At 47.7% G+C, this 27,500-nt stretch overlaps 2 protein-coding genes across 2 annotated transcripts in view; one reads left to right on the top strand and one right to left on the bottom strand.

The window, feature by feature from the left end:
* Nucleotides 1–12,600, bottom strand: part of DCAF13 (DDB1 and CUL4 associated factor 13) — a 37,473-nt gene extending 24,873 nt beyond the window's left edge. Inside the window, exons 1-5 of the mRNA XM_068118109.2 lie at nt 12,441–12,600; nt 10,047–10,246; nt 9,515–9,622; nt 9,319–9,408; nt 9,024–9,179 (exon numbers count right to left, since the gene is read on the bottom strand). Coding sequence (XP_067974210.1) covers nt 9,024–9,179; nt 9,319–9,408; nt 9,515–9,622; nt 10,047–10,246; nt 12,441–12,510 — 624 coding nt within the window. The 5' untranslated portion in view covers nt 12,511–12,600. The remainder of the gene's footprint in view (nt 1–9,023; nt 9,180–9,318; nt 9,409–9,514; nt 9,623–10,046; nt 10,247–12,440) is intronic.
* A 347-nt stretch (nt 12,601–12,947) lies between these two features.
* Nucleotides 12,948–27,500, top strand: part of EMC2 (ER membrane protein complex subunit 2) — a 32,714-nt gene continuing 18,161 nt past the window's right edge. The window contains exons 1-8 of the mRNA XM_068118125.2: nt 12,948–13,223; nt 13,394–13,507; nt 17,290–17,354; nt 17,469–17,554; nt 20,402–20,459; nt 25,893–25,978; nt 26,292–26,351; nt 26,500–26,581. Coding sequence (XP_067974226.1) covers nt 13,184–13,223; nt 13,394–13,507; nt 17,290–17,354; nt 17,469–17,554; nt 20,402–20,459; nt 25,893–25,978; nt 26,292–26,351; nt 26,500–26,581 — 591 coding nt within the window. The 5' untranslated portion in view covers nt 12,948–13,183. The remainder of the gene's footprint in view (nt 13,224–13,393; nt 13,508–17,289; nt 17,355–17,468; nt 17,555–20,401; nt 20,460–25,892; nt 25,979–26,291; nt 26,352–26,499; nt 26,582–27,500) is intronic.

The following is a 27,500-nucleotide window of genomic DNA, read 5'->3' as shown; positions in this document are numbered from 1 at the left end:
AGTGGCAGCTCGCACGAGCGCGGGGTAGCCGCGCCCGCTGCGCAAATAGCGGGAATTGATGTGCGGGACCTCATGGCGCAGATTAATGCAGCCATACTAATGGCAAATATGGGGCTAGAAGCAAAAATGGATGCTCAGGGTGAGCGAATGGGACAAATGGAGAACCGGATGGATGCTCAGAGTGAGCAATTGGGGGTAATGAGGGACGAAGCGAGGGGTACCGGTGAGAAGTTAGACAATAATTTTGAGGGGTTAGACAACGGGATAAAAGAGGTAAAGAATGGGTTAACGGGGGTGGAAAATAGAATGGCTGCCCAGGAGAATCAGTTAGAGGGGGTAAAAAATGGGTTAATGGGGTTAGAAAATAGGATGGAGGACAAATTGCGGGAAATAGGGGAACAATCTGCCCGGGAAATCAAACGAATGGGGAACCAGATAGAGGACGTGAAAATCGGGTTAGAAAGTAAATTGGATGCTCAGAGGGATGAATTGGGACGGATGAGGGTAGCATCCACAAAAGAGAGGGAGGAGATGAAAGAGGAGATACGACGAGGTGTAAGGGAGGAGGTCTCGGGGGTACGCGAGGAGGTAAAGCGAGGCGAAAAGCGTATAGAGAAAGAGGTGAGGAATAATACGGCGAGGTTACAAGGGGGAATAGAAGATCTGACGGAGGAGGTGGAACAGCTGACGGAGGGACAGACTGAGTTAGTGGAGCAGGTTCAAAGGAACACTGCGGTACTAGGAGGGTTAAAGGCGACACAAAAAGAAATTAAAAATGACTTAATAGCGACACAGAGGCAATGTCAGATGGTACGTGAGGGACTGACAATGAGGTTGGACGAGGTGACAGAGGTAATGGAGACGAAGGACCGGCAGGTGAAGATGCACATAGAGACGGTCACGGTAGCTTTAGAGGACGAACTTGAGGAGACGCACCGGGAAATAAAAGAGGTGAAGCAAAAATTAGAGGAAGTGGAAGAAGAGGTGAGTGAAATTAAGAAAAGACGGACAGAAACTAAAAGAGAAATCCAGGAGGAGGTGATGGAATTGGTACAAGGTCGGTGCTCAACTCATAATGTGATGCTCACTAACCAAATAAAGAGGTTGCAGGTGGCAAAAGAGGTGCGGAGATGAGGTGCCAAGGTGAGTGGCGAAATATTCGGCAATGTATACGATGTGAGGAAAGCTTCAGTCGGCTTGGGGGTTGCTATGGATCCGGGTGTTCGTGAGAGGCCGTTGGTGAAGTGTGTGACAGGTCAGGTGTGCGAAAAAAGAGGTGTGCGAGAATGTCCGACCATGGGGTGTGTGAGGAAAAAGTGCGCGCCGACCAGTGAGTGTGCTGTCGAGAGTGAGTCGGTCGTAGCGCGTGTGCGAGGGGGTACATGGAAGCGCGGTGTGGTAAGTGTTACGGAGGAAGTAACGAAAGAGTGTGCGCAAGAGGATGCGCGAGAAAGGTGTGTAACGGACAGGTGCACGGGGAAAGAGTGCGCTGTCAAGAGTAAGGGGGAATGCATGCCTGTGGTGAGTGTTACAGAGGGTGTAACGGGAGAGTGTGCGCAAGAGTGTGTGCGAGAAAGGTGTGTAACGGACAGGTGCATGAGGAAAGAGCGCGCTGTCGAGAGTAAGGGTGAGTGCGCGACCGAGAGTGGAGGTGAGAGTAGTGAGAGTGACACGGAGCGTGAGTTGGTTGTGACAGGTGAGCGAGGATGTACACCTGGAATGGAAGGATGCACACCTGGAATGGTAGAGTGTGTGTGGGAATGCACACTTGAGTTGGTCGTGAGGCACGTGGTTGGGTGTGCGAGTGAGAGCACACCTGTGATTGTCACAGAGGAGGTGACCGAGGAGGGGGCGCGAAGAGGTGTGTTGGTGAGGTGTGCGAGCGACGAATGTGTGCCAAGGTGTTCGGTGGGCAGGTGTGTGACCAAGTCTGTGAGCGGAATGAGTGTACCGAGGTGTGTAAGGAAAGGTACGAGGAGCATGGGAACAGCTGGAGGTATGAGCAAGAAAGGGGTAGCGTATGCGTGTAAGCATGCAGGTGAGGCATCGACGGTAACCGGGTTAGCGGTTAGAGCGACTTTTAGCCGAATCGGGCCCTCGGTGCGTGCCGGGCTTCGCGTGCCGCGAGAACCAGCGGGGATCCGAGCCACGGCGGGTTCGAAAGGACCGCCGTCCGCGATCCACGCTGGGCCTCGCTTGGAACGGCCGCGTCCGTGCTCCACTAGGCGGAGCGGGCAGCTCGATAGGAAGGGTCGTCATGGCGACCACTTTTTATTGAGACGTTCCGGCAGGTCGAGATCGGGCAGTTGGATGGCTCCGCGCCGAGGTGGTGCGTGGGATCTCGGCACGGGTAAGCCCCCGTCCCTGCACCGAGTGCTGGACGCATCCAGCCGCCGGCACCAAAGAACCCGCGTTCATTGCTCGGCTGTACGAAGCCGGGCTGTAGACGTGAATTGGCGCACCGAGAGGATCTAATAAGTAGACGGGTGATGAGGATAGTGTTTTGGCCCCGAAATTAGAAAAAAGCAAAATTTGATGATGGTACAGTGATTGGCAGATGATTGGCAAAATTTTTGATTGGTTGAAATTTGGTTTGCAAAATTGATAGTAGGACCTCCCCGATGTGGTGGGATAGCAATTCTGCCATCCCTCACAGCGGGGGGGCAAAGGAGCACTAGCTTATGGGGTGTATGGCAGTGAAAACTAGCCCGGGTGGGTTAGGATATCGTGTGTAGGGATCTAGCGAAGATGACATTAGGTAACGTTAAGGTTAGTTAATGACTGATACCTGTAGTGGGGGACGCAGGTAGATTAGGTGGATTATAATGACGTGGTATGTGCTTAGGTTAAAGGGAAGACGGGGAGCACTAGGTTAGCAGGGCAACAGGTAGATGAGATGATGCCGTGTGTTTGAGGATTGAACAGGTGTGATTGCACAGGTGTGCAACTGAACAGGTGGATGGAGCAGTGTATGAGTGAGTGAAGGTGATTGTGTATTGTGCTGACCAAATGGTCTAGGAAGCGGAGGAGGGTGCAGGTGGCACCAGGTATGATTGCACAGGTGTGCAATGACAGGTGAATGGAGGACAGGTGTATGGAATAAATGGTATGGAGTATTGGAATGGATGGTCGTGGAGTGAGCATGGTGGAAACAATGGAGTGGAGTGGATGGTGCGAAGGTGTGAATGGGGGAAGAGTGGACCCCCATCACGAATACCCGGGGCGGGTAGTGTAAGTGTTAGGTAGAGGGTATAGGTAAATTGTGGTTGGATATTGGCATCTGTGGTGCGGGTGGAAGAATGGTGATTGGATGGGTGCATTAGTGTTGTGGAAATGGCTGGGCGTGTCGCCTGTTCGTGTGTGTCGTTGGTTTGGGCACTCCACCACTGTGAGGATGTCGGCCAGGTGAGGCCGCAGGTGGGCTCTGGGAGCCGGTAGTAGTTGTGGTGGATGGGGCCCGAGGATCCGGAGGACGGACCCGGGTAGCCCAGTGCCAGAGGGCACCGAGTGGGGTGACAGAGCCAGGAGGGGCCTTCCCCAGTTAGTTAGGTTAGGGTGAGGAGCTAGGTAAGCTCGGGTGGCAACTGCAGTGGTGGAGGTGTGCAGGTGGGTAGACCTGCTGGGAGAGCTACACGTCGCAGCCCAGAAATTGTGCGAGGGCACCGGGAGATGAATCGGGGGAGTGAGACCCCAAATTGAGAAGCACCACAGTTTGGCCAATGGGAATTGGTTTTTAGAACCCATAGTGTAAGTTGGCCAATGGATTGGCAGGGAGAGACCCCGGGTAGTGTAAAGTGTGTTAAGGTCATTTAGAAAGTAGTTAGGATGAAGTCTCCTCGCACCATCTGCATCCACTCACCTGAGGTGACAGGTACTCCACACCATGCCATGTTTTGATTATTTTTTATGATGCAAATGTTTGGATTGTGAGACGCATCATGACGTGGGTGTGACATTGTGCTTTGTGTTCCATCTCTTCCTCCTTATGAGGATTGATGATGAATTTGGTGATGGCAAATTTTGAAGTAGAGGGATTGTGGAGACGAATTTGGTATAGGACAAATATGGGGAAGACGTGACAGTAGTGACGAATTTGTAAATGGGTAGATTTTGGTACATATGGGGTAAGGGTAAGGGCAAGGGTAGTGTAGGTGACAGGGGGGTGACGTACGGTAGGGACGAGCTTTCTCACTTCGCTCTCCGTACGCATTTCGCCTTGCATTGCCTTATTGATGTGTACCCTTGTGACCTTACCCCTCGCTCATTTGTCTTCCCCCTTTTGTCTCCCACATGACCTGTGCGCCATTGGGCGCCGAGGGGAGCGTGCGTGAGTCGGCCATTGTGCGCCCGGAACTCTCAGAACCAGCTGTCTGCATCGATGCACCACATTATGGACCACATGTCTGTGGTGGAGCACCACTTATGGACCCCATGGGTTGGGGCATGGCCCCTCTGCTGGAACCGGCCATGAGGGCCCGAAATCTTGCTGGCGGACCTTGGCCACAGGGCACCGATGCCCCACAGGTGAACCACACGTAGTCGGCCCTGTGGGCCATAAATAAAATAAATAAAATGGACACATTGGGTGCAAGTTTTAATACAAATAGGCCGCCAGTAAGCAAAGCAAAGGAATGACAACAACTGGAAGAAATGATAATAGCCAACAGAGGGAGCCGAAGAGCAAGAGATCACCTGCAGGGTTAGGGGTTGTTTGGTTATTTTTATTATTGAACACTGATGAACTGTGGTGACTGCACCGATTGGTGCTTGGGGGTGTATTGGTGCGTTTTTGGGTGCTTTCATGGTGCATTGATGCAGAGCAGACTGTCTCCCCCCCAGAAAGAACAATCACAGGTCTTGGGTTAGTCTTGTAAATAAAAATAGCGTCATTGTAAATAATGCTCCCCACCGTCAGTGTGTAGTTTGAAGACCATTCCGCAATTCGGTTAACTGTGGGCGTAAGTCTGTTAGGCAGGGTGCAATGGAGCAGCGGGACACATTTATTTATGTTTTAAAACTGTCGCACTCAGGGTCAGGTTAAAAGTAGAGGGAACTACACCTACGTGTCACACTAAATAAAAGTTGTAGGCCCGGGACGTGCCTAAGAGGAGGAGGGTGCAGTGTTGCGGATATGAGGACTGTATATTTTTTTGATTGTGTGAATTATTATTATTGTTTATTCTGCGCCTCCTGCCTCCGGAGCTGTGTAAAGGTCAAAGGGCATCCCATAATTAGTCCATAAAGCATCCACACCACAGCCAATCATAGAATACCCCTGTTCAATAGTTATATCTTATTCTGTGTTTTAGGGTAAGGCTGTGTCTCCCATTAATTGAAATACTCCATTGCACCAGTGAAAGAGATAGATTCCCTTCATTCGCATTCCCAAAACCTCCATTCCCCCTTTTCGTCGATTAGAAACTACCTCCGCTCCAATTACCGCCATTGACCACGAGGCAGGGTCGGAGAAGAAAGGCGTGTCTCCACCTCGTCATAGAGGGGAGGAGTGAGCCAGCCCCACTCGACCAACCATGAGCCAGGGGTTTGGCTAGAGAGGGCGGAGGAAGAGCGATCGGGGAGGTTCGCAAAGGTTGAAGGGCGGGGCCTATATAACCCGCAGCGCGACGCTCCCCAAGGAGACGAGCTTTGAAGAAGAAAGAGATGAGTACTGAGCATTGAGATGAGAAGAGGCTGCGCTTTTAAAGAGAGGCGCTGAGAGGAGGGAATGAGCAGGCGTGACCGCAGCTAAAATCCGCAGCGCGACGCTCCCAAAAGAGAAGCTGAGACAAGCTTTGGCAGAGATGAGCTTTTACAGGCAGGCGAGAGGGAGTCCAAGCCGTTGAGACGAGAGGAGGTCCAAGGCAGATGAGCTGAGAAGAGAGAGGGTCCAAGAAAGAGCTGAGTTGTGAGGTCCAACAAGCAGAGATCATTCAAGGAAGCACCAAGCCTGCTATTCGTCACCTTGCTCGCGAGCGGCAGCGTCTACAGCAGCAGCAGCAACAACGCTCGCCAACCGCTTAGGGACCTGGACGGCAGTTCGGAGCAGGGCCGCGAAGGAACGGCGGCTGCCCAACGTGCGGATCGTGCTGCCGGACCCAGTGGACTTTCCTCTCCTTCCAGCCAATTCCTGTCATCATTCCCCGTGTGAGTCGTCTTCGTTTGTTCTGTCCTGGGTAGGTAATAAGTCTGTATAAGCTAAAGATTGCACTGTGTCACCTGCGTCTTATGTGTTGTAAATAAACGTGACTGCTTGCTTCCTACTTATATGTGTAAATAATAAATCCAATTACTCTTCTGTCCGTCTTCTCGTCTTATTCCTTTTCCTCTTTGCATTCGGTCGTTTTAGAGTTTTCCAGATTGGGCAGCTGCGGTGCGATACGGCCAAAGTTTGGGGTGAATCGGGTGAGTTGGGGAAGAATTGGGGGAACTGTTAGGTCGCGGTAATACACCACCGCTCGGTCAAAATAACATCTTGTCCGCGACCCGTAACAATATATATATATATATTGTTGCGGATATGGGATTTGCATCCATCCATATCCGCTTGTAAATATTCCCCTATTTCCTCAATACTTCCCAACTATCCCCAATCCCCCATTCCCTAGTCCCATTTTCTGTAAACAACACTCTGTAGACCCGACCTCCCCCTATTTCCCCCATTAAATGTCGCACCCAGGTTCACCGCATCTCATGTAAGACAACTATAGGACATCTTGCTAGTTATTCTTAGTCTATGTCAGTTAAGGACTCGTTTCCATTAATTCTGACTCTTCGTTGCACCAGAATGTGATTGTATGGCACCGTTAGGAAGTTTAGGACCTCCCAATACCTCCCCGCAGCTCTTCCTCACGGTTCAGCAACAACAACAACAACAACAGCAGCGGCGGGCGCGGGGAGTGCGCGTCCTCACTCCGGCTTGGTTGGTAGGGGGTGTTGGGAGGGCACCAGGCCTTTCCAACGAGCCGCCATCGAACATGCGCTCGACGGGGTTACCAAATAGGGGCTCCCTGTCAGCTCCTCGTCAAGGGCGGAGCCCGGTAACCCCCGCACCAAATAGAAGCGGCGGACCGGTCCCATCTGGGGCGGAGCCAACCAGCCGAGGGCGTGTCACTCCCCGCTGAGCATGCGCAGGAAGAGGGAGGTGACGTCAGATGCGCGCTGAGCTTGGAGAAAGAAAGACGCCACCTCCGAGCGCTGTGAGGCCTCCCTGCATCTCTTGGACCGTGCTTGATCCTGTCCCCGAGCCAAGGTGCACCTTGTGCTATCGAACTACCTGTCCTTCCCTGCCATCAATCCCTGTGTAAGTCAGCCTTGTTCCGTTTGTCTGTGGTCTGTCGGGGATAAGATAAGACTGTAACTAAGTGCCCATCTCTTCTGTGTCTTTTACCTCACTCTACCTTGTAATCTACCCCTTTTCTCCACCACTAATTATATCCTCCTCCGGAGGTCTTGAGAACTGTACCCCTTGCGTCGTTTCATCTATCCCAGTCGTTGTGTCCTTTCCATCATTGATTTAGCGTAGCGCGATTTGGCCAACGTTTGAGTGGAATCGGGTGAGTTGGGGAAGAATCGGGGGAACTGTTAGGTCGCGGTGGACCATCCGCTCGGCCCATAATAACATCTAATCCGCGATCCGTAACAATATATATATATATATATATATACAGTGGGACCTCTAAATCCGAATTTAATTCGTTCCAGCGGCAGTTCGGATTGGGAAAAGTTCGGAATTAGAAACTATTTTCCTCATTAGAAATAATGGAAAGTGAATTAATCCGTTCCTGGACCCCAAAAATCCATTATCAAGACACTTAACTGCAAATACACATGATTCAAGGTAAAATAAGATGAGTAAATGCCCGAAATATCAAATAATAATAATAATAAAAACAAGAAATAAATGTACTAACATGAAAATAACTGCATTTACCTTAGTGGAGAGTTCTGATGGTGCATGTGGAAGCTGGAGAGGAGGAAGGAGGGAGAGGGTTTTATTGCTTGGAAGGTGAGGCACCTTCCAAGCTAACATCAGATGACTGTGCTTCTGGTGTTTGCTCTGTTTGTCTCTTAACACCACTTGTAGAGGGTTGGGGCTCACGAGGCTTGCTTTCTTTAGAGAACCACCTCTCCAAAGTTTCCTGGTGTTGGCGACTTTTCTTAATTTTTCTGAAGTGGTCAATCACATTGTCACCGAACAAGTTAATTCTCCTGTTAACCACTGCTTTATTAGGGTGCCACCTTTCAACAATGGCCTGTGTTTTAGACCAATGGAAGCACAGTTCTTTAATTTCAGCACTGGAAATGTTACCACTAGCTCCCTCTTCCTCCTCTGAATAAATTTCCACTGCCACTTCTTCTTGCTGCATCTTGTGGAGGTGCTGAAGTTCTTCTGTGGTGAGTTCCTTGTTGTGATCCTCCACTAACTCCTCCACATCCTCTTCACTCACCTCCAAGCCCATGGACTGACCCAATGCTACAATAGCAGGCACAATAGGTTCTTCAAAGCCTTCAAAATCTCGACGTTCGCGGTGGGAAATATGAACGACGCTAACGCTATGTTGGCGGTTCGGTTATAGAAATACATTCGGAATTAGGGACAAAATTTTCTCGAAATTACGGTTCGGAATTAGAGTAGTTCGAGATGAGGGGCGTTCGGAATTAGGGGTCACTACTGTATATATATATATATATATATATATATATATATATATATATATATATATATATATATATATATATACATATATATATATATATACATATATACGTACATATATATATATATATATATATATATATATATATATATATATATATATATATATATATATATATATATATATATATATATGTATGTATGTGGTAAAAAGGTTGATCATGCACGGACAGCCGCACACCCCAAAAACTGCATCTTGCGGCATAACAAAACGAAAATCTTTCAAAGGTGCTCCAAGCCGCACATGATCGACTCCATCTGCCTCCCCAACCTCTGACCTCATCGAACCTCATCCTCTAAAATATACCTCAATGGGGTTGAATCGCAGGCATGATATTTGGTCGTTTCCCCAGCAGAGTGAACGGACAGGCGTCGAGCGTTGTTCGTCCCACAAATCCACCCGCTCTCCACAAGTCGCAAACAAATCTTTGTGCCAGTGATGGTCAACTCCACTCATGACGGTCTGCAGCACATCGCACAAACTCCTAATGCTCAGCACACATGGGTCTCTGTGCTATGTTGGACCACGAACATTGATGAACCAAACACTAGGGTAATCAAAAACTCAAATAGAAAAGGCAACACGGTTACAACAAAAGCACCTTCCCGACGATGGCGTTCAGCGGTTCCTCTGGTTGACCCGCCACTGGCCCGTCCATGCTCCACCGTCTGATCTGTTTGTCAGCCCCGACCTGGAGAATGCGCATGAAGCCGCTGCTCAGCTAACAGTACACGTGACGTCGCAAACCGCTCGACCGCCGTGTGCTCACCGCGAATGTGCAAGAGAGTACAACTCACTGAGATAAAGCTGGAGCCGGAGGGCTGCACGGCGATGCCGCTCGTTACGCCCGTGTGCGCTTGGATGGCTCGAATGCATGTTCTGCGAGTCAAATCCCAAAAGCGTACCTGTGCCCAAAAACAAACCCGATAGTATATGCCGTTTCACCCACGAGGATAAATATTCCTTCATCACAAGATCGATTTCTCAGCAAGGATGAGAGATTGACGTGTCAGAGGTGAGGGTTCCAATCCAGCCTAAAGGGCTACACCGTGAATTTTGATTCCAAGGATCTACAAACCAAGCCAATGTCGGAATAATCATGTCACAAAATAACCCTCGAGAACACCTAGCAACGACATGATGCCAAATCCACACTTTGTGGTTAACTCTTCATTATCTTGGAAACAACTACTTGCGATTGACATTAAAATGCTTCTAAATGGGGTACCACTCCTCATCCAACCACACAACCACAACAAATAGGGAGAAAACACCCACACATGAACATATGATGAGCATCAGTTAAAGTGCATAGGTTTGGGGCATCACCTCTCCATCGCAGGAAGCAGAGAGCAACGTGGATAGAGAGCACGGGTGTTTCGCCAGACAGCTGATGCCATCGCGATGTCCATCCAGCGAGGCGATGAAGGGCTTGGCGAAGACTCGTTCCAACTTGGCGGCATTCATGGCGCGCACATACTCTCGCGGGGCCTCCATCGGGTGCAGCTTCGAGTCATAGTTACGAGGAACTGATCAAAAACGTAAGAACGAGCAATATTACAGGTACAGTACAGCCAAAGACAGACATTGGCACGCAATGACTATGTTGGGCACATTTAAACAAATCTACCACTTCATCAACGAGCAATGATGAATTGATTGGTAACGAAGATTAATCAAGCTTGTTAATGGGGGCCAAAAGATATGACACTCTCAGAGCTCCTGGGCTGGACCGGATGGTCCGTCTCGCACTTATCCACCAGGATAGTACACAGGTAGAGCACGTACCTTTTGAGACGTTCAAAGTTTGATTCTCGATGCGATTATAAACCGTCGGATTGCACATGGCAGTCTTCCCTCAGGTGGACGTTAAGTCGGGTGTCCCATATGCTGGCATTAGTTGGTGCACTTCAAGGAACACATTCTCCAGAAACTCCTGCCCTACTACTCAAAAACACCTCAGCAAGAGTCTCATCTAAACCTTAACAAGCATCTCAAAACCTGAACAAGCACCTCCTCAAATCCTCAATAATAACAAGCATCTCCTCGACACGTTAACAAGCATCTCCTCAAATCCTGAACAATACGCATCTCCTCAAAAAACCTTAACAACCGTCTCCTGGAAACCTTAACAAGCGTCTCCAGAAACCTTAACAAGCGTCTCCAGAAACCTTAACAAGCGTCTCCATAAACCTTAACAAGCGTCTCCAGAAACCTTAACAAGCGTCTCCAGAAACCTTAACAAGCATCTCCAGAAACCTTAACAAGCGTCTCCAGAAACCTTAACAAGCGTAACCAGAAACCTTAACAAGCGTCTCCAGAAACCTTAACAAGAGTCTCCAGAAACCTTAACAAGCGTCTCCAGAAACCTTAACAAGGGACTCCAGAAACCTCAACTTAAGCGTCTCCAGAAACGTTAACAAGGGTCTCCAGAAATCTTAACAGGTATCTCCCAGAAACCTTAACTTAGGCATCTCCAGAAACCTTAACAAGGGTTTCCAGAAACGTTAACAAGGGTCTCCAGAAATCTTAACAAGCGTCTCCAGAAATCTTAACAGGTATCTCCCAGAAACCTTAACTTAAGCGTCTCCAGAAACGTTAACAGGGGTCTCCAGAAACCTTAACAAGCGTCTCCAGAAACCTTAACAAGCGTCTCCAGAAACCTTAACAAGCGTCTCCAGAAACCTTAACAAGCGTCTCCAGAAACCTTAACAAGCGTCTCCAGAAACCTTAACAAGCGTCTCCAGAAACCTTAACAAGCGTCTCCAGAAACCTTAACAAGCGTCTCCAGAAACCTTAACAAGCGTCTCCAGAAACCTTAACAAGCGTCTCCAGAAACCTTAACAAGCGTCTCCAGAAACCTTAACAAGCGTCTCCAGAAACCTTAACAAGCGTCTCCAGAAACCTTAACAAGCGTCTCCAGAAACCTTAACAAGCGTCTCCAGAAACGTTAACAAGGGTCTCCAGAAACGTTAACAAGGGTCTCCAGAAATCTTAACAAGCGTCTCCAGAAATCTTAACAAGCATCTCCAGAAATCTTAACAAGCGTCTCCCAGAAACCTTAAGAGTTAAGGGGATGTTTTCACCTGTCTGTCTGCCTGTCTGTGAGCATGATATCCTGTCTGTGAGCATGATATCCTGTCTGTGAGCATGATATCCTGTCTGTGAGCATGATATCCTGTCTGTGAGCATGATATCCTGTCTGTGAGCATGATATCCTGTCTGTGAGCATGATATCCTGTCTGAGCATGATATCCTGTCTGAGCATGATATCCTGTCTGAGCATGATATCCTGTCTGTGAGCATGATATCCTGTCTGTGAGCATGATATCCTGTCTGTGAGCATATCCTGTCTGTGAGCATGATATCCTGTCTGTGAGCATGATATCCTGTCTGTGAGCATGATATCCTGTCTGTGAGCATGATATCCTGTCTGTGAGCATGATATCCTGTCTGTGAGCATGATATCTCAAAAAGTTGTTGAGTTATGACAAAAATTGGTGAATGAGTTGCTTAGTTGACAAGCACAAGCCGACTAGACTATGGTTCAGGTCCGAATCCAGATCCTGCCTATCAGTGAGATACAAAACGTCACCTGTTCATCCTGACGGAGGTATGCGCTCTACCGGTACCGTTCTAGTTTAACACCGTGTGAGTGTCCTATCCTCTCACCAAGCTGTCCGTTCGGCCTCGACGCGCCAAAATGTCCGACTAAATACTCACCTCGCTGCATGTCCTTCTTCGTTGCTCTTAAATAATCATCTGGATTCCGGGAGAGCATCTTAACCCTCATGATGACTGCCTTCGTTTAGGTCAGGCCTGATGGAAGCCCTCACTGTCCACGCGCACTCGCGGCTCGCGCAGAGAGTTTGACCGCAAAGGTTTCTGGGGGAAATTCGAACGACAACTTCCGTTTTGCTGTGTATGGGTACTTTTTGGGGTGTATTCTTCTTCTTCTTCGGCAGTATTGCTATTTTGGTGACGTCGTAAAACATTTGGTTTTCTTGGATACATCGAACGTGTATATTTCATCGAACGTGTTTTTTTTTCTTTTTCATCAAACGCAGATCGTTTTTTTTTTTTAAATCAAATCCTTTAAAATTCAAACATTTCCGAAATTCGGTGATAATATTAATAAACCCGTGATGTTTTATATGAAAATGTTTGTAGCGATTTTTTAATTTTGTAATCCGTAAACAAAAACAAAAGTCAAATGAAAATTGTGAAACCATTGCGGGTGTATAATTAAGCTCGGGGGGTAGTTTCTCCTTATAATGACGCACCGGAAAATATGATTCGTTTGGATGTGGGTTTCTTTCACGGAAGTTTTATTTCCATTTGATATTTAAAATCCAAATTTAAAGCTTTTGCCTTTTCCGTGTCCATGAAACCGCAATTCCATTGCATTGGGCGGAAGTCGAAACGATGAACTAATCCAGGCGGACTTCCGGTTTGTGAGCGGAAAGATGGGATCCGTGTCGGAGATGTACGACGTGAGCTGGGAAGGTACGTGCCGTTGTGTCTATCGCTCCGGTAACGGTTCGGTCTTCGGCTTTATGGTCGTGCTCGTCGCAGAGATCGCCGGTACCCGTTTTTGATACGGACCGTGCTCTGCCGTAGCATTGTGTCTAACTCCTGAGCCGCTTTTTGTCCGGATGTCCGCCCGGTGATCGCAGAGATGCGGGACAAGCTACGCCGCTGGCGTGAAGAGAACTGCAGGAACAGTGAGCAGGTGGTGCGAGTCGGTGAGGAACTGTTGGCGGATCACAGTTCGCGGCTCGGGGACGACGGTGAGTATAACTATCAGGAAGGGTGTCCGACCCGGGCAGACAATCGGTGATCTAGGTGATTGGATCTAGGTGTAGCTAGATGATCTAAATCGGGTAAAGCTAAAGTGAAGCCAAGCTGTTGTTGATTCAGCTGTCCAATGGCGGAAAGAAGAGGGACATTCTAAATTCTGCAAAGAACCTGAGAGCACACCTGAACTCGTATCCACCTGCAAGACCTTTATTCCGCAGCTTCATGGAGTACTGCTCTCCCCTCTGGGCTGGCACCCCTTCCTCCACCCCAATTCTTCCCTCCAGGAATTCAAGACAACTGTTCACCACCCTCTCAGATCATCCCTAATCCAAAACCATGACCTTCTCTACCCCCACTAACCCACCCTCTACCCCCACCTCCTTACAAATTCCAATTTTTCCTTCCTGAGAGTTTCCTTCTGTATCCATGTTGTCCACCCCATACATCCTTTCCTGCCCTCCTCCCCACATTCCTCCCACACCCATTATTTGTCCAAGTCTCCCTCTATTTTGTCCTTCACCTTTGCTGCTGTTGATGTTTCCCGTCCCACCCTATCTTTTTACTTTTCCTTATGTTCTGTTACGTCCTGATCTGTTCAGTGTTCCATTTCTTCCCCGAGGCTTGACCTTCTCTACAAAAAAAAAGGAATTGAGCAGATACTTGTGTGGCCGCATATTTAATGGGTCATACTAAACATCGGTGTCCCTGGTGTTGGGCTAGCGGTTAGGGTGCCGGCTTAGGATCCTAGGATCCTGGGTTCGAATCCCGGTCAATCGCTGAATTAACGCCAGGGGGGTTGACTCAGCCTGTCATCCTTCCGAGGTCGGCAAATTTGAGTACCAGTTCACTGGTAATTCCCTGCTTGTCGTTAAAGGCGGCAAAAAGGGTTGGCGTCAGGAAGGGCATCCGGCCGTAAAACATTGCTTCAAAAAGCAGACCGAAAAACAACAACAACCACAGTTCCCGAAAAAGGCCAACCCCCGCTTGCGGGGAAAAATGGCCTCTAAAGGTGGTTTATACTAAACACCTCCCGTAGACGCCCGGAGAGACGTTTTTAGCAAATGAACACTTTAAGCAGTTGGAATTGCTGTTGAGCTCAATTCCGCTGTTTAAATTTTTGAAAATCGGTTCAGAATAGGAGTTTATAGAGCGTATCGCATTGAGCGGAAATACAATTCTCCGGGTGTCTCCGGACAGTGTTCGTGCCTTTATTTAATTTCCGCTCAATGTGATATGCTCTATAAACTCCTATTCTGAACCTATTTTCAAATTTTAAACATCAGAATTGAGTTTAACAGCAATTTCAACTGCTTAAAGTGTTCCTTTGCTAAAAACGTTTCTCCGGGCGTCTACGGGCGGTGTTTAGTATGACCCCTACCAATGTTTCAGCCTTTTGAGATAAGGCATCATGCCCAAAAGCTGTGAAGCTGTCTTTTGTACCAACCACAACCTCAAAAAAGGAGAAAGGTTATCTTTCAAGTTTCCCTCCAGAAAGAAATACCCTGAAAGACACAACAAGTGGTTCAATGCCGTACGGGTCATACTAAACACCGCCCGGAGAAACGTTTTTTGTTTTTTTTGAGCAAATGAACACTTTTTTAGCAGTCAGAACTGTTCTTTTCTGACAACAGTTCGGGAACCTCCGCCACGGTTATATCACCGAGTCTATAGTCAGGGACAGAAAAGCACATGAGGTCACGTTACTCGTTTTCCGATGTTCAACGTGCGTTCACCCCGGAAGGTCTTGCATAACCCAGATCCTGTGGAATATGGAAGACCGGACTAGTTCACTGGATAATGGTGTGCCTGTAGATGTGATTTCCCCCAGGCTTTTGCAACGCTTTTGTTGATTTGGTTCTCTTCAACATTAAAATTTAAACCCCAAAAATCCTTTTGTAGACAAATTGAAGTATAAAATTGTTGATTGTAACATTAAAATGTAGAAAAACATGTTCAATCGGTTGACGTCTCATTTAGGCCAAGGGAGATTGTATGGACTCAGGTGAAGGACCTACCTTGCATAAAAGAAAAAAACGATATTTCCCACAACGTTCAAACAATGTCAGCAAGATGGCAGTACAAGGGGGCCGCCTGAGTTATTTGAGGAGGAAGGATGTCGTGATACGTCGCAAGTAACACCAACCAACATACACGATTCAAACTAGTCCGCTCCATTTTCGTTCTTTATGAACGGCGTATAAACAAGTTTATGGGGTAACTTACAATGGATTTGTTCCCTTATTTACGAGCGATGTATAAAACATAAAGATCACGGGTCAGGATGGGGGGTGACGTCAGCTGGCGGTGCACTGTCTGTTTGAAGCTCTGGAGGGAAGAGAGGAAACAAACACTCTGATAGGTGGTTAGGATGGAAGAAGCAAGGAACAGAGGAGTTAAGGTGTGCGGTCAGTCTGGTTGTTGGAAGCTTAACCAGAAGAGTATTACTGGAAGAACATGTACATCCTGGACAAGCTTGGCAGAGTTTGAGGACTGAGACAGGAAGAGGGAGCAATATCGGACAAGATGCTTATGAAGTGAAAGCCACAGACCTTGTGCTTCGACCTTATCATGGGACATTCCAATAATGGTAAGAGCTTTAGATTCAACAGAATCCAGGAAAGATGGATGTGATGCTGGGGTGCCAGCCCATAGTGGAGAGCAGTACTCCATTGGGCTATGAACAAAGGCCTTGTAGACTGAGTAGTTCTGATTTTCCAAGGAAAGACTTGTATCGACAGAGCTGGATTTGAAGGCGAGCTTTGCTACGTGGTCAGCCCAGGAGAGGTTGTGACTGATGGTAAGGCCTATAAGTTGAAGAGACTGAACTTCTTTCAGTAGCTGGCCATGGAAATACATCCAAGTGGGTTCGTTTGACCATCCTTCCGGAGTGATAGAGTGAGATCGTGAGACTTTTCATGAATGAAGGATGTATTCCATTTATCAGAACAGCATCTAATAAATTCCAGATCAGCAGAGAGAGAAGTAGCTGCTGTGTCTGCTTAGCAGAGGGAAGGGTGTACTGTATGACGTCAATGTGGAGTCATTTGTAAAAAGGAAGAGGTTTTGCATAGCATCAGAGAGGTCATTAATATAGATGAGGAACAAGACTGGGTCCAAAACACTGCTTTGGGGAACTCCAGCCTCCACTCGGAGGGGGAGGAGAGGGTTCAAAAATGGCAACACGTTGACTGCGCGAGTGCAGAAAGTCACAAATCCAGGAATGAAGGAGGCCTTCTATCCCACAAGCAGAGAACTTGGCAAGCAAACTAGAATACCAGATTCTAATGTTCAGGGCGAGGGTCCTAATCTCTTGTTTGAGATCGAGTTCCCCGACCTCTTGTTGAGAGAGCAGCAGCATGTCCAGAGTTGAGTGGCCGAGACAGAATGCAAACTGAATCGGGCAGTTATAGGGGGAAGTAAGAACAGCAGAGCAGGATTTTAGAACATCGGCACTGATATCATACAGGCTGAAAAGTAGGGTCCGCCAGACATTACCTTCTCTACCTTCTTGTGTGAGAAGGACAGTCTTGGTAAGATGGGGACAAAACGGGATGAGATTTGGAGGCAAATAGAGAAGTTTACACATTCTGGTTTGGAGTGTAAATGGAGCCCTCCACTTCGGTTAAACCACACTTAGGTCGGTTGTTGTCGTAGTCATCCATAGTTGCCGAGCTGCAATACGCGGCAGCAACAAATCTTGTGATGTTGTTTCTGTTAACTCCATCTCTGTTACCCTTTGCAAAGATTCTGACGTTTTACTGTTCTCCCCCAGTGTGGATTATCCATGAGCAAGTGTTTGTTGCTGCGCTCGATTGCTCTAGGTTGGACCTCGCCACTGTAAGTTAGCACTTCCTGACAGTAAAAATGATGATGATTATAACACTCAACAACATTTACAATGCTGGCAAAGATTAGTGAAGCCACCTCCGTCTGCATCTCCTTCCTGCACAGCTTTGTCTGAAGCACCTTCGGAAGCAGTTCACAGGCAGCCATCGTGTCCGCCGGCTCGAGGGGATGCGTCTTGAGTTCATGGAGAAGTAAGAGCTGTCGAACCATGACTATCCGTCGTTGTCCTTCCCTTCGCTCGTTTCGGCTAAAATTCGCGTTTGTGTAGATTCATGATTTGTATCTGGAGGATGATGCATCACAATGATGTTTTGTACCGCAGGCCTCCATCTTCACACAGGTTGTGCAAGTTGCGAGGAGAGAAATCGGGTCATGCACAGGGGGCACTCAAAAGGATGATTTTGATTTAAGATGTTTGGCAATAAAGTGCAAGTCCAGGTATTTGGATCCCATTGAAGTGCATGACTGTCTTAGTGGCAATGACTGGCATGACCGTCCAAGTCAGAGTATTCTCTCTCGAGCGGATGCAGCTCAAGGCTGCGCTGTTCATCATTGGCTGAGGGCGCAGCTGTGCTGCTGGTGCAATGCCCTCTGCTGGTTAGGGCAGGAATTTGTTCATGGTGCCGGCGATAGCTCGCCCCAGACTTCGCGAAGGACACCGTGTGATCTTTCACGTAAACCAACTAATCCCGGTAGACGGCATGCCAGTTTAACATCCTTTCGGGGGACGGCACGCACATTGATGCGCCACCTGCCTGTGAAACACCGTGATAGCAGGTTATAGCTGGGTCGGGATTCAAACCCAGACTAGACAGCTTCAAGGTGAGTGAGTGTGCTTTTACCTTTAGATCATCCTGCCAACCCATCAAGAGTATTGGTTCCCAAGGATATTTATGGTAGTTTTGCTGATGCACTGAATTAACATGTTCCACCTCGTTAATTTTGTTATTTTTCCTCTGGCATGTCTGGCTAACGCAGAGCAAAGTTTCTGAGGAATAGCACGATAAGCCGACAGCCAATGATGACCGGCACCCATGTCGTTTCAGTCCTGATTGATGGGTACAGAGGCATAGCAATCTCCCCTCATCAGCAAACAAAACTCGTGCTTATTTGCCGGCCTGAGACAAGCATGAGGCCAGAAGGTGTGCTTTGATCATGCCCTGATGCAATTCTCAGCCACTTCCACACATAGGCAGAACGTGTGCGAGAAATCCTTAACGTCTCTCCATCTGCATAGGCCAGGCTCGTTTCTTGCCCTGGAAAATACGTCGGAAAACTTCATCCCCAATAGAAGTCCTTAATACTGTTAAGACTGACCACTGAATGGGTGGACCAGACCGAACTGGCTGTTAATTATTTCTGGCCTTGCACACGTGAGAATGCGAGGAGCAACACTAGCTCTTTTAAAACAAACAGGGTTTATTTCCCGAAACAACAAAACAAAAATAACAACGGAAGATTGAGTCCGGCCACAGAGAATTTGACGACGGGATGGGAGAGAAGAGAAATTCAATAAATATCGATATAAAATAAGGTAACAACAATTATAAAGAAACCTAAGGCACCTCACGCCAGATTCAATCACAGATTGGGAAAGGGAAACAAAAACTGGGTCAGTTTTAGCCTGCTGTGGATACGGACATGGTGAGCAGTCTCAAACAGGCAGACGACGAATCAGGAGGAGGAACAGATGAACGGGCAACAAAGATGGACAACAAAGCAGCAGGCAGACAAAATGGGGAGCAGGACGAAGGCAGGAAAATGGGCAGGCAGGCAGGACGATGAAGCAGGAATGACAGGCAGAGCACCCGTTTCTCTGAGACACTCTCACACTAAAAGGTCTCCTCAGGTGAGTTCCTTCTCTCAGCAACGTCAAAACTGTATACTCTCCGTGCCGAACTCGAAAGCTTCTTGCCTTTCTCTTTGCTGTCTGAACAGCACTCCGCCATCGGAGGCGTTCATAACTCCTCCCCCCCACCTCAGGGAGACGAAACTCCTCCCTTCCCTCTCCATAGCCACACCCAGTCCCCACCCGGGGGATTGCAGGAGGCGAGACGTACGTTTCCTTAACTTAACACAAGGCACCACCCTCCGTATGGTGCACGTTTAAACAGACAATCCTTCAGCTGACGTGTCCCTGCTTATTACATCGAGATTTGCTAACTACCCACACATGGACCATGCTACTCTATATAGTTCTATCTGTTCCAAGGTAATTTCTACCCCTCTACAAATGTAACACAGTGTTGAAGAAGCCCTAATAATTACAACACATAGATCTTAAATTACAGACCTCTTCCCCCTTCATCGTCTCCCCCTCCTCCCCGAGTCAGGTATTGTATGGAGACTTATATGGAGGTAATTCTCCTGAGACTTGCTCTGCTTCTAGAGCTTGGAACCCAAATGCCTAATACTGTTGCCCGATTGGAACCCACAACCTTTGAGATGCTAGTCCAGTGTCCTCACTGCTAGGCCACCCTGCTTCAGGTAGTAATTTTCTTTGGACAATCATGACACACATATCCATAAACATTGCGTATTGAATCTAGTTCACTTTTTTGTTGTTTTTTTGTTTTTTTGTATGCAAGATCGAGGCTCGTGTAAGAGCTAACATTAATCACAGAAAAAAAAAACTGACACATAAAACATGATAAAGGGAGCGGGAGACAAGATGGGGAGAGAGAAGGAAGCACACAAGTACAACAGCAGAGAACAGGGACATCGGAAGATCTGTGGGAGGGAGAGGGCTTGGGGGGAGATGGCATGGGAAGGGGGTGGGGTTGGGGGTTGGGAGAGGTATAAAACACATGGACACTGCTAGGACTTCCAGGAAATAAGTCGGTATTTCAAAAAAGTGGATCTGGGGCGATACAACGCGGGTAGAAAAGATCAAGGATTTGGATGGGGGAAGATAAAAGATGGTGATGAACAGCTGTTTTAAAGATCTGGAGGGAGGAGTGGGATTGATGGTTTGGATGGAGGATTTTGGTGGGTGGAGGACCGAAAGCCATTGAAAGATGTCGCATTTATCGTTTCAGGTATGAAGAAGCTAATTTGCTTTATGACAAGATAATCCAGGAAGATGAAGCAAACACAGTAAGTTATTGTTTGAATTATTTAATACTTGGAAACTACCACGTGTGGGATTTGACGAACACACTCATTCCTTGTGTTCATTTTCCTTCCGACCAACCTTTCCTCATGTCCATATTCTCCCTCGACCAACATGTCCATGATAACTCACCGGGTTTTTATGAAAGCTGCTGAGCTCACCTCAGCTGTTGGAAGAGATGATAAATCTGCCTCCAAATTATCCTCAATTTGCGAGTTGAACCCTTCCCCCAATTCCCCGGTACACAACAGACCCCCATTCGCCCCTCTCCCCTATGTGTGTGTTTGGTATTTTTTTTTTTTTTTTTTTTTTTTTTTTTTTGTATACAAGATCGAGGCTCGTGAAAGAGCGAACATTAATCACACAGAAAGACAAACAGACACACAAAACAAATAACATCGGGAGCGGTAGACAAGATGGGGAGAGAGGGGGAAGGACACAAACACAACATTTGAGAGCAGGGACCGAGAGACATGGAGACATCGAGAGAACTGTGGGAGGGAGAGGGCTTTGGGGGGAAGGCATGGGAAAGGGGGGGGGGGGGGGGTGGGAGAGGTATAAAACATATGGACACTGCCAAGACTTCCAGGAAAGAAGTTGGAATTTCAAACAAGGTGGATCTGGGGTGAATTAGTGGGGGTAGAAAAGATCAAGGTTTTGGATGGGGGAAGATATGAGATGGTGGTGAACAGCTGTTTTGAAGACCTGGAGGGAGGAGTGTGATTGAAGTGAGTGTGGGAGTTTGTTCCAGAGGCGGGAGAAAAGAGGAATGAAAGAGTGAAGGTGAGCAGAGAGCCGAGATTTCGGCAGTTTAACCATCAGAGGGTGGCTGGCAGATCTTGTGCGACCTGTAGGAATATTTGGGGGAAAGAGCACAGGGAGAGCTGGGGGAGCAAGGCCGGAGAGGAGTCGGTAGAAGACAGAAAGACCACCTACCTGCCTGCGGTGAGTGAGTGAAAGGCCCTCAGAGATAGCTTCATCGCGGGAGATTCCAATGATTCTGAAAGCTTTGGATTCAACAGCGTGAAGCCGAGCCAGGTGTGAGGCAGGAGCACCAGCCCATAGGGGAGAACAGTATTCCATTGAGCTGCGGATGAAAGCCTTGTATGTGGTGAGGAGCTCAGGTGTGCCTAGGAAGGACTTCGCACGACGGAGGATGCCCAGTCGGCGACTGGCTTTGGAGGCCAGCTTGGAAATGTGGTTTTCCCAAGAAAGATCATGGCAGATGGTGAGACCCAAAAGCTTGAGCGACAGAACTTCTTGGAGAGGATTGTTGAGAAAGTAGATGGGAGGGTTGTCCAGTCGATCTTTTCGGAGAGACATAGTAAGAGTGTGAGATTTGTCAGGATTGAAAGACATGTTCCACATGTTTGACCAGTCTGTGATTTTGTCCAGGTCTTCAGAGAGTGAGGAGGCTGCAGACTGGCGATCTGAGGGAAGAGGAATGGAGCGGCAGAGAGTGGAGTCATCAGCAAAGAGATACAGAGGATTTTCCAGAGAGTCGGAGAGATCATTGATAAAGACCAGAAAAAGCACAGGGCCCAGCACACTGCCTTGGGGAACTCCAGCCTGAACGGGAAGGGGAGATGAGAGAAATCCATTCAGGGCCACACGTTGACTACGACCAGAGAGGAAGTCCGCAAGCCATGCATGGAGATTTCCATGGATACCATAGGAGGAGAGTTTGGTGAGCAGAGCTGGGTGCCAGACCGTATCGAAGGCACGTGATATGTCAAGGGAGACAGCTCTGATTTCCTGTTTGGCATTGAGGACCTCCATCCATTGTTGAGACAGCAGAAGCAGCATGTCCAGAGTAGAGTGACCTGGTCTGAAACCAAATTGATGATCAGAGATCAAGCCATTGGAGAAGAGGAAAGATTTCATATCCGAAGCAATGATGGATTCCATGACTTTGCTGATAATTGGGAGCAGGCTGATTGGTCTGTAGTTGCAAGGATCTGTTTTTGCACCTTTTTTGTGTAAAGCGGTAATGTTTGCTGATTTCCAGGATGCTGGCAGATGACCTTGAGCAAAAGATAGGGTGAAAAGAACAGAGAGAGGGTGAGATAGAGCGGCAGAGCAGGATTTTAGGACCCGTGGGCTGATGCCATCTGGTCCAGTTGCAGAATCAGAGTCGAGGTTTGACAAAAACTCCTCCACCTTGTCAGGAGAGAAGGTCACAGAGTCCAGGAGCAGTTTGGTTCGACTGGGAAAGGTGGGAACAGAGAGAGATGGGTTTGGGACTAAGGATTTTGAGGCAAACACAGAGTTGAGGCATTCGGCTTTGTCACGTGCGATGTCAACTGTGTGGCCATTTGAGGTAAGGGAGGGGATGGAGGGGGAACAAACACCAGAAACGGATTTGACCAGACGCCACCAGGATTTGGAGGAAGGAGACAGGTTTGAGAGTTCATTCTTGAGTGAGGAGAGATAGTGCTTCCTGGCACTCCTGAGGGTAGACATACACTTGTTCCGAGCTTGGTGGAAGGAACTGAGATTTCCTTCAGTTGGATTAGCCTTCCAAGAGGCAAAGGCAAGTTGTTTCAGGGCAACTGCCTCACCACAAGATTCAGTGTACCATGGACGGGAGGAAGGGTAAGACAACTGAAGGCGAGATGGGATAAATCTGTGCATGAGAGAGATCAGTTTGCTTTGGAAGAATTCCCAGGAAGAATTGATGTCAGAGGCAGTGGAGATGGGAGACCAATCCAGACGATTGATGGCTGCTTGAAGACCGTCCCAGTCGGCCTGAGTGAAATGCCAGACTCGTCGACGCTGAGGAGGCTCTCTGAGAATGGCCAGAGAGATGTCCACTTTGACAAGCACATGATCAGAAGAACCGATTGGAGCAGAATAAGAGCAGCAAACATTAGCAGGGAAGTTGGTCATAACCAAGTCTAGAAGAGAAGATACTCCATTGGCTGAGATCCGGGTCTGGAAATTGACAGATTGTGTCAATCCCAGTGAGTCACAGAAGTCCTTTGCTGAGGTGCCATGACTGGTGAGAGAGGAATCCACACCCAACCAGGTGGCATGATGACAATTGAAGTCACCACATATGAGGAAGAGAGAGTTGGGATGAGTGGATAGAAGTTGGTCCATGTTGTCAGACAGTGAAATGTAGATGGAGTCATCACTGTTTGGGGGACGGTACAGAACACATATGAACAAAAGGTGGGAGCGGAGAGGAAGCCGTAGCCAGAGGTACTCCTGGGGGTGAGGAGGAGAGAGGGCAGTGCAAGGAGAGTGAGGAAGAGAGTTTTTGATAAAGATAGCCACCCCACCACCAGGCCGAGGCTCAGGTCTATCATACCGGAGGAGGGAGTAACCAGGAAGAGATATTAAGGAATCAGAGACATCTTGAAGGAGGAAAGTCTCTGTTAAGCAGATCAAGTCTGGATTGTCAGAAGCAACCTGTATGGAGAGATCAGTCAGGTTTGAGCGAAGGCCCTGGATGTTTGAGGTCCATACCGTTAATGAAGAGAGAGGGGGAGCATCGGGTACAGGACAGGGGAGGGGAGGAGTAGGGTAAGATGAAGGATGAGAGGGGGAGGTAGGGAGAGCAGTTGTTAGTGTGTCAGCGATTGCAGAAGAGTTCCAAGAAAGGGAAGGATGAGGAGGATGAAAGGTTTGAAGGTGAAGGGATGAGGCACAGTGAGGGGTTGTTTGATGGGGTGCAGAGGAAAGAAGAAGGTTGGGGGGGGGGGGGGTGGAGGTATGAGATAGAAGGGAGACGAAGTGGGGAGGAGGCAGCTTTGAGGAGGAGGGGAGAGGAGGGAGAATTGGAGAGGAATGGTATGGGGGGAGATTTGAATGGGAGGGGTTGGGGGGGAGTTTTGAAGGGGAGGAGTGAGGGGGGAGTTTAGGAGGGGAAGGGCAAGGGGGGAGTTCAGGAGTGGAAGGGCAAGGGGGGAGTTCAGGAGTGGAGGGGTAGGGGGGAGTTTAAGAGTGGTGGGGCAAGGGGGGAGTTTAGGAGTGTAGGTGCAAGGGGAGGGATTTGGATGGGAGGGGCAAGAGGGGAGTTTAGAAAGTGGATGATTAATGAAAGACGAACATTGAAAACAAATTGGGTTTGTTGTGATTTTCAAGTTAGCAATCCGGTTCAGAATGATGGAGGAGGGATGGAATGAATGTGAATTTAGACCATGTAGTGAGGGAGACGTATAAGATATTGAATTTCTTTTTTTTGAGGTGGAATGAGTTGGAGAGGAAATTGAGAAAAGCCTTTTAAATAGGAAGAAAAACAGCGTGTTGTAAAATACCACTGAGTAAAACACTGAAGGGGAAAGGTTATACATATTTAAATAATATTTAAACAGAACCGTGAACAATCTTATGTGCACAAAAATACCAACGGGGGGAGAGCCGAGAGGGACCACCACGAGTCACGTGAAAGGCAAACGGTGGATGGCAAGGAGTTAATGGGGGCGGGGCGAACAGCACACCTGGACAGAAAATACAGGATGAGTCAACAGTACACGTGGAGAAAGGAAAATAAATGTTTTTTTTGTTTTTTTTGTTTGTTTGGTTTTTGGGGGTGGGGGGGGGGAGGTGGGGATTTAGAACGTTAGACAGAGTATTATGTTCGGGGTAGAAGGGAAAAAAACTAAGAGCCAAGCAAAACACGATTAAGATAACAAACACCGACGGGGGTACAACTACAAGGCCGCACACGAGGAGCAGAACACGATTAAATAATTACAAGTTACAGGAAATTCAAACCAAAAGTAACTATAATCAAAACAATAACGCATGGACGATAAAATAACGAGTTGAAATTTGACAATCTATCTGGGGAAATGGGGGAGAAACACGTGGTCGAAGAACGAACGAACGAACGAATAAGAATGAATAAACGAATGAGAACAGAGAAGGAAATGTTTTTTTTTTTGGATTTTTTTGAGTTGTGATTTACACAAGGAAGAGGGCTATGGGGTGAAAAGATTGGGAAAACAGAGAACGAAAGTTATTGGATCACAAAAACACGGACCGCTGAGAGAAAAACAAAGCCTCAAGGTTGTGCAGTGTTCACTGTACAACTAACTACAAGGCCTCAAAACACGACCCGAATTAACACGATTATCAATACAGGTATGAAAGATTTGCACCGAAAATCTTCGTCGGGAGACAATATATATTATATACACCATAAAATAAATAGTTATAACGAAAATACAAATGGGAACAATTACTTAACTTCGATTTCGATGGATAGCATGGAGAGCTGAGAATAAACGAACCCTCGCCAGCAAGACCGGAAGACCGTATATGTACAAAGTGCCCCCGATTGAAACTTGCAGTAACTATAGGCCCCTGTACACATGAAGAAGTGTCATTGTGCCTCAAACGTAACAAGTCACTAAAACGATAGAAGAGAACGTGACGAATTGTCCTGATCCTGACTCGTGTGTCCGCAGGCAGCGAGGAAGCGGAAAATAGCCATCCTCAAGGCACAGGGCCGACCCATAGATGCCATCAGGGAGCTGAACGACTACTTAAAAATGTAAGTGAGAGTTTCTCCTTCGGCATCTTAGGCTCACGGAGGAGCTTGTATACAATTCGCGTGCAGGACAAGGACGTTAAGAGATGTGAGTGCACTTTCACACGAATTGTGAGGACATTGAACAATTGTGGAAAATCTACATGGGATATGGGATTTGAACCTTGGATCCTGGCCTGGTGAGCTCGGTGCTCAGGTGGGACCTAGAAACCGGTGAACACAAGAGTTTGGTTTGATTCTGATTGCTTTTTGTTGGTGTTGGTGTACGCTCCACCAATTTCACCAGTGCAGGTTTTATCTTTTGGTTTCTCCCTAGTTTTGTTGCCGACCATGAAGCATGGCAAGAGTTGGCAGATTTGTACATCGGAGAGCTTGAGTGAGTTCAGTTCCTTTTCTTTAACCCCCAATTGCCCCCTCTGGTCCACACCATCCAAAAAGGATCACGAATGCACCTTCCAGTCTCTCGCATGGTTTTTCATTTGGTCCTCGGTCCTTCCCCCGGGCCTCATGTTTCTTTACTTCAGTTACAGCAAAGCGGCGTTCTGCCTCGAGGAAGTCATGATGGCGTATCCGTACAACCACTTGTACTGCCAGAAGTACGCCGAGGTGGGTTCTCATGTCCTTGCTCAATGTCCATCGAGACGCACGGTCCTCCAGTTTGCCTTTCACTTCCTGCTCTTCTTTATTTCTGGTCCTTCGGGTTCCTTTTTTGCTTCATGTGTGACTTGCATCCTTCACTCAGAATGTTTCTCGCAGTTTTGCTTTTCGTCAACCTGTTCCTGAAATGATTTTGCTTTTTGTTCATCCGTTTCATTGAATTTTGACCTTTGCTCATAGTCCATTCGTTAATCGACTTTGTCAGACAGCCTTTGGCTGCTGCTTGCATCATTGCAGTGCAGCTGATTAGTTTGGGTTAGAAGAAACCAAGCTTGTCATTTAGCAATCTTTAATGAACAATTATCTAATTGTTCCCTGGTGTTGGGCTAGCGGCTAGGGTGCCGGCTTAGGATCCTAGGATCCTGGGTTCGAATCCCGGTTGATCGCTGAATTAACGCCAGGGGGGTTGACTCAGCCTGTCATCCTTCCGAGGTCGGCTAATTGAGTACCAGTTCACTGGTAATTCCCTGTTTGTCGTTAAAGGCGGCAAAAAGGGTTGGCGTCAGGAAGGGCATCCGGCCGTAAAACATTGCTTCAAAAAGGGGACCGAAAAACAACAACAACCACAGTGCCCGAAAAAGGCCAACCCCCGCTTTGCGGGGAAAAATGGCCTCTAAAGGTGGTTTTTTATCTAATTGATGACTCATTGTTAGGTGTTCCTCATCATTAACATCAGGTGTTGCTCTCCGCACATCCATGAAGCTGAAGGCCCACCTTTCATACTAAAGAATACAGATCTATCAGGATTAACCAATAGCTTAAAACAAAATGGCGAAAGTGTCAGTCGAAGATCCCCATGGAATATGACTCACGGTAAAGGATGTGTGGCAGAAAGGAAACCTCTTAAGAAATGCGAACAAGTCTAGGA

Source organism: Myxine glutinosa, chromosome 5 (assembly GCF_964187855.1).
Source record: "Myxine glutinosa chromosome 5, kmMyxGlut1.1, whole genome shotgun sequence".
NCBI lineage: Eukaryota > Metazoa > Chordata > Myxini > Myxiniformes > Myxinidae > Myxine > Myxine glutinosa.
This window is presented reverse-complemented; position numbering and strand designations above follow the sequence as displayed.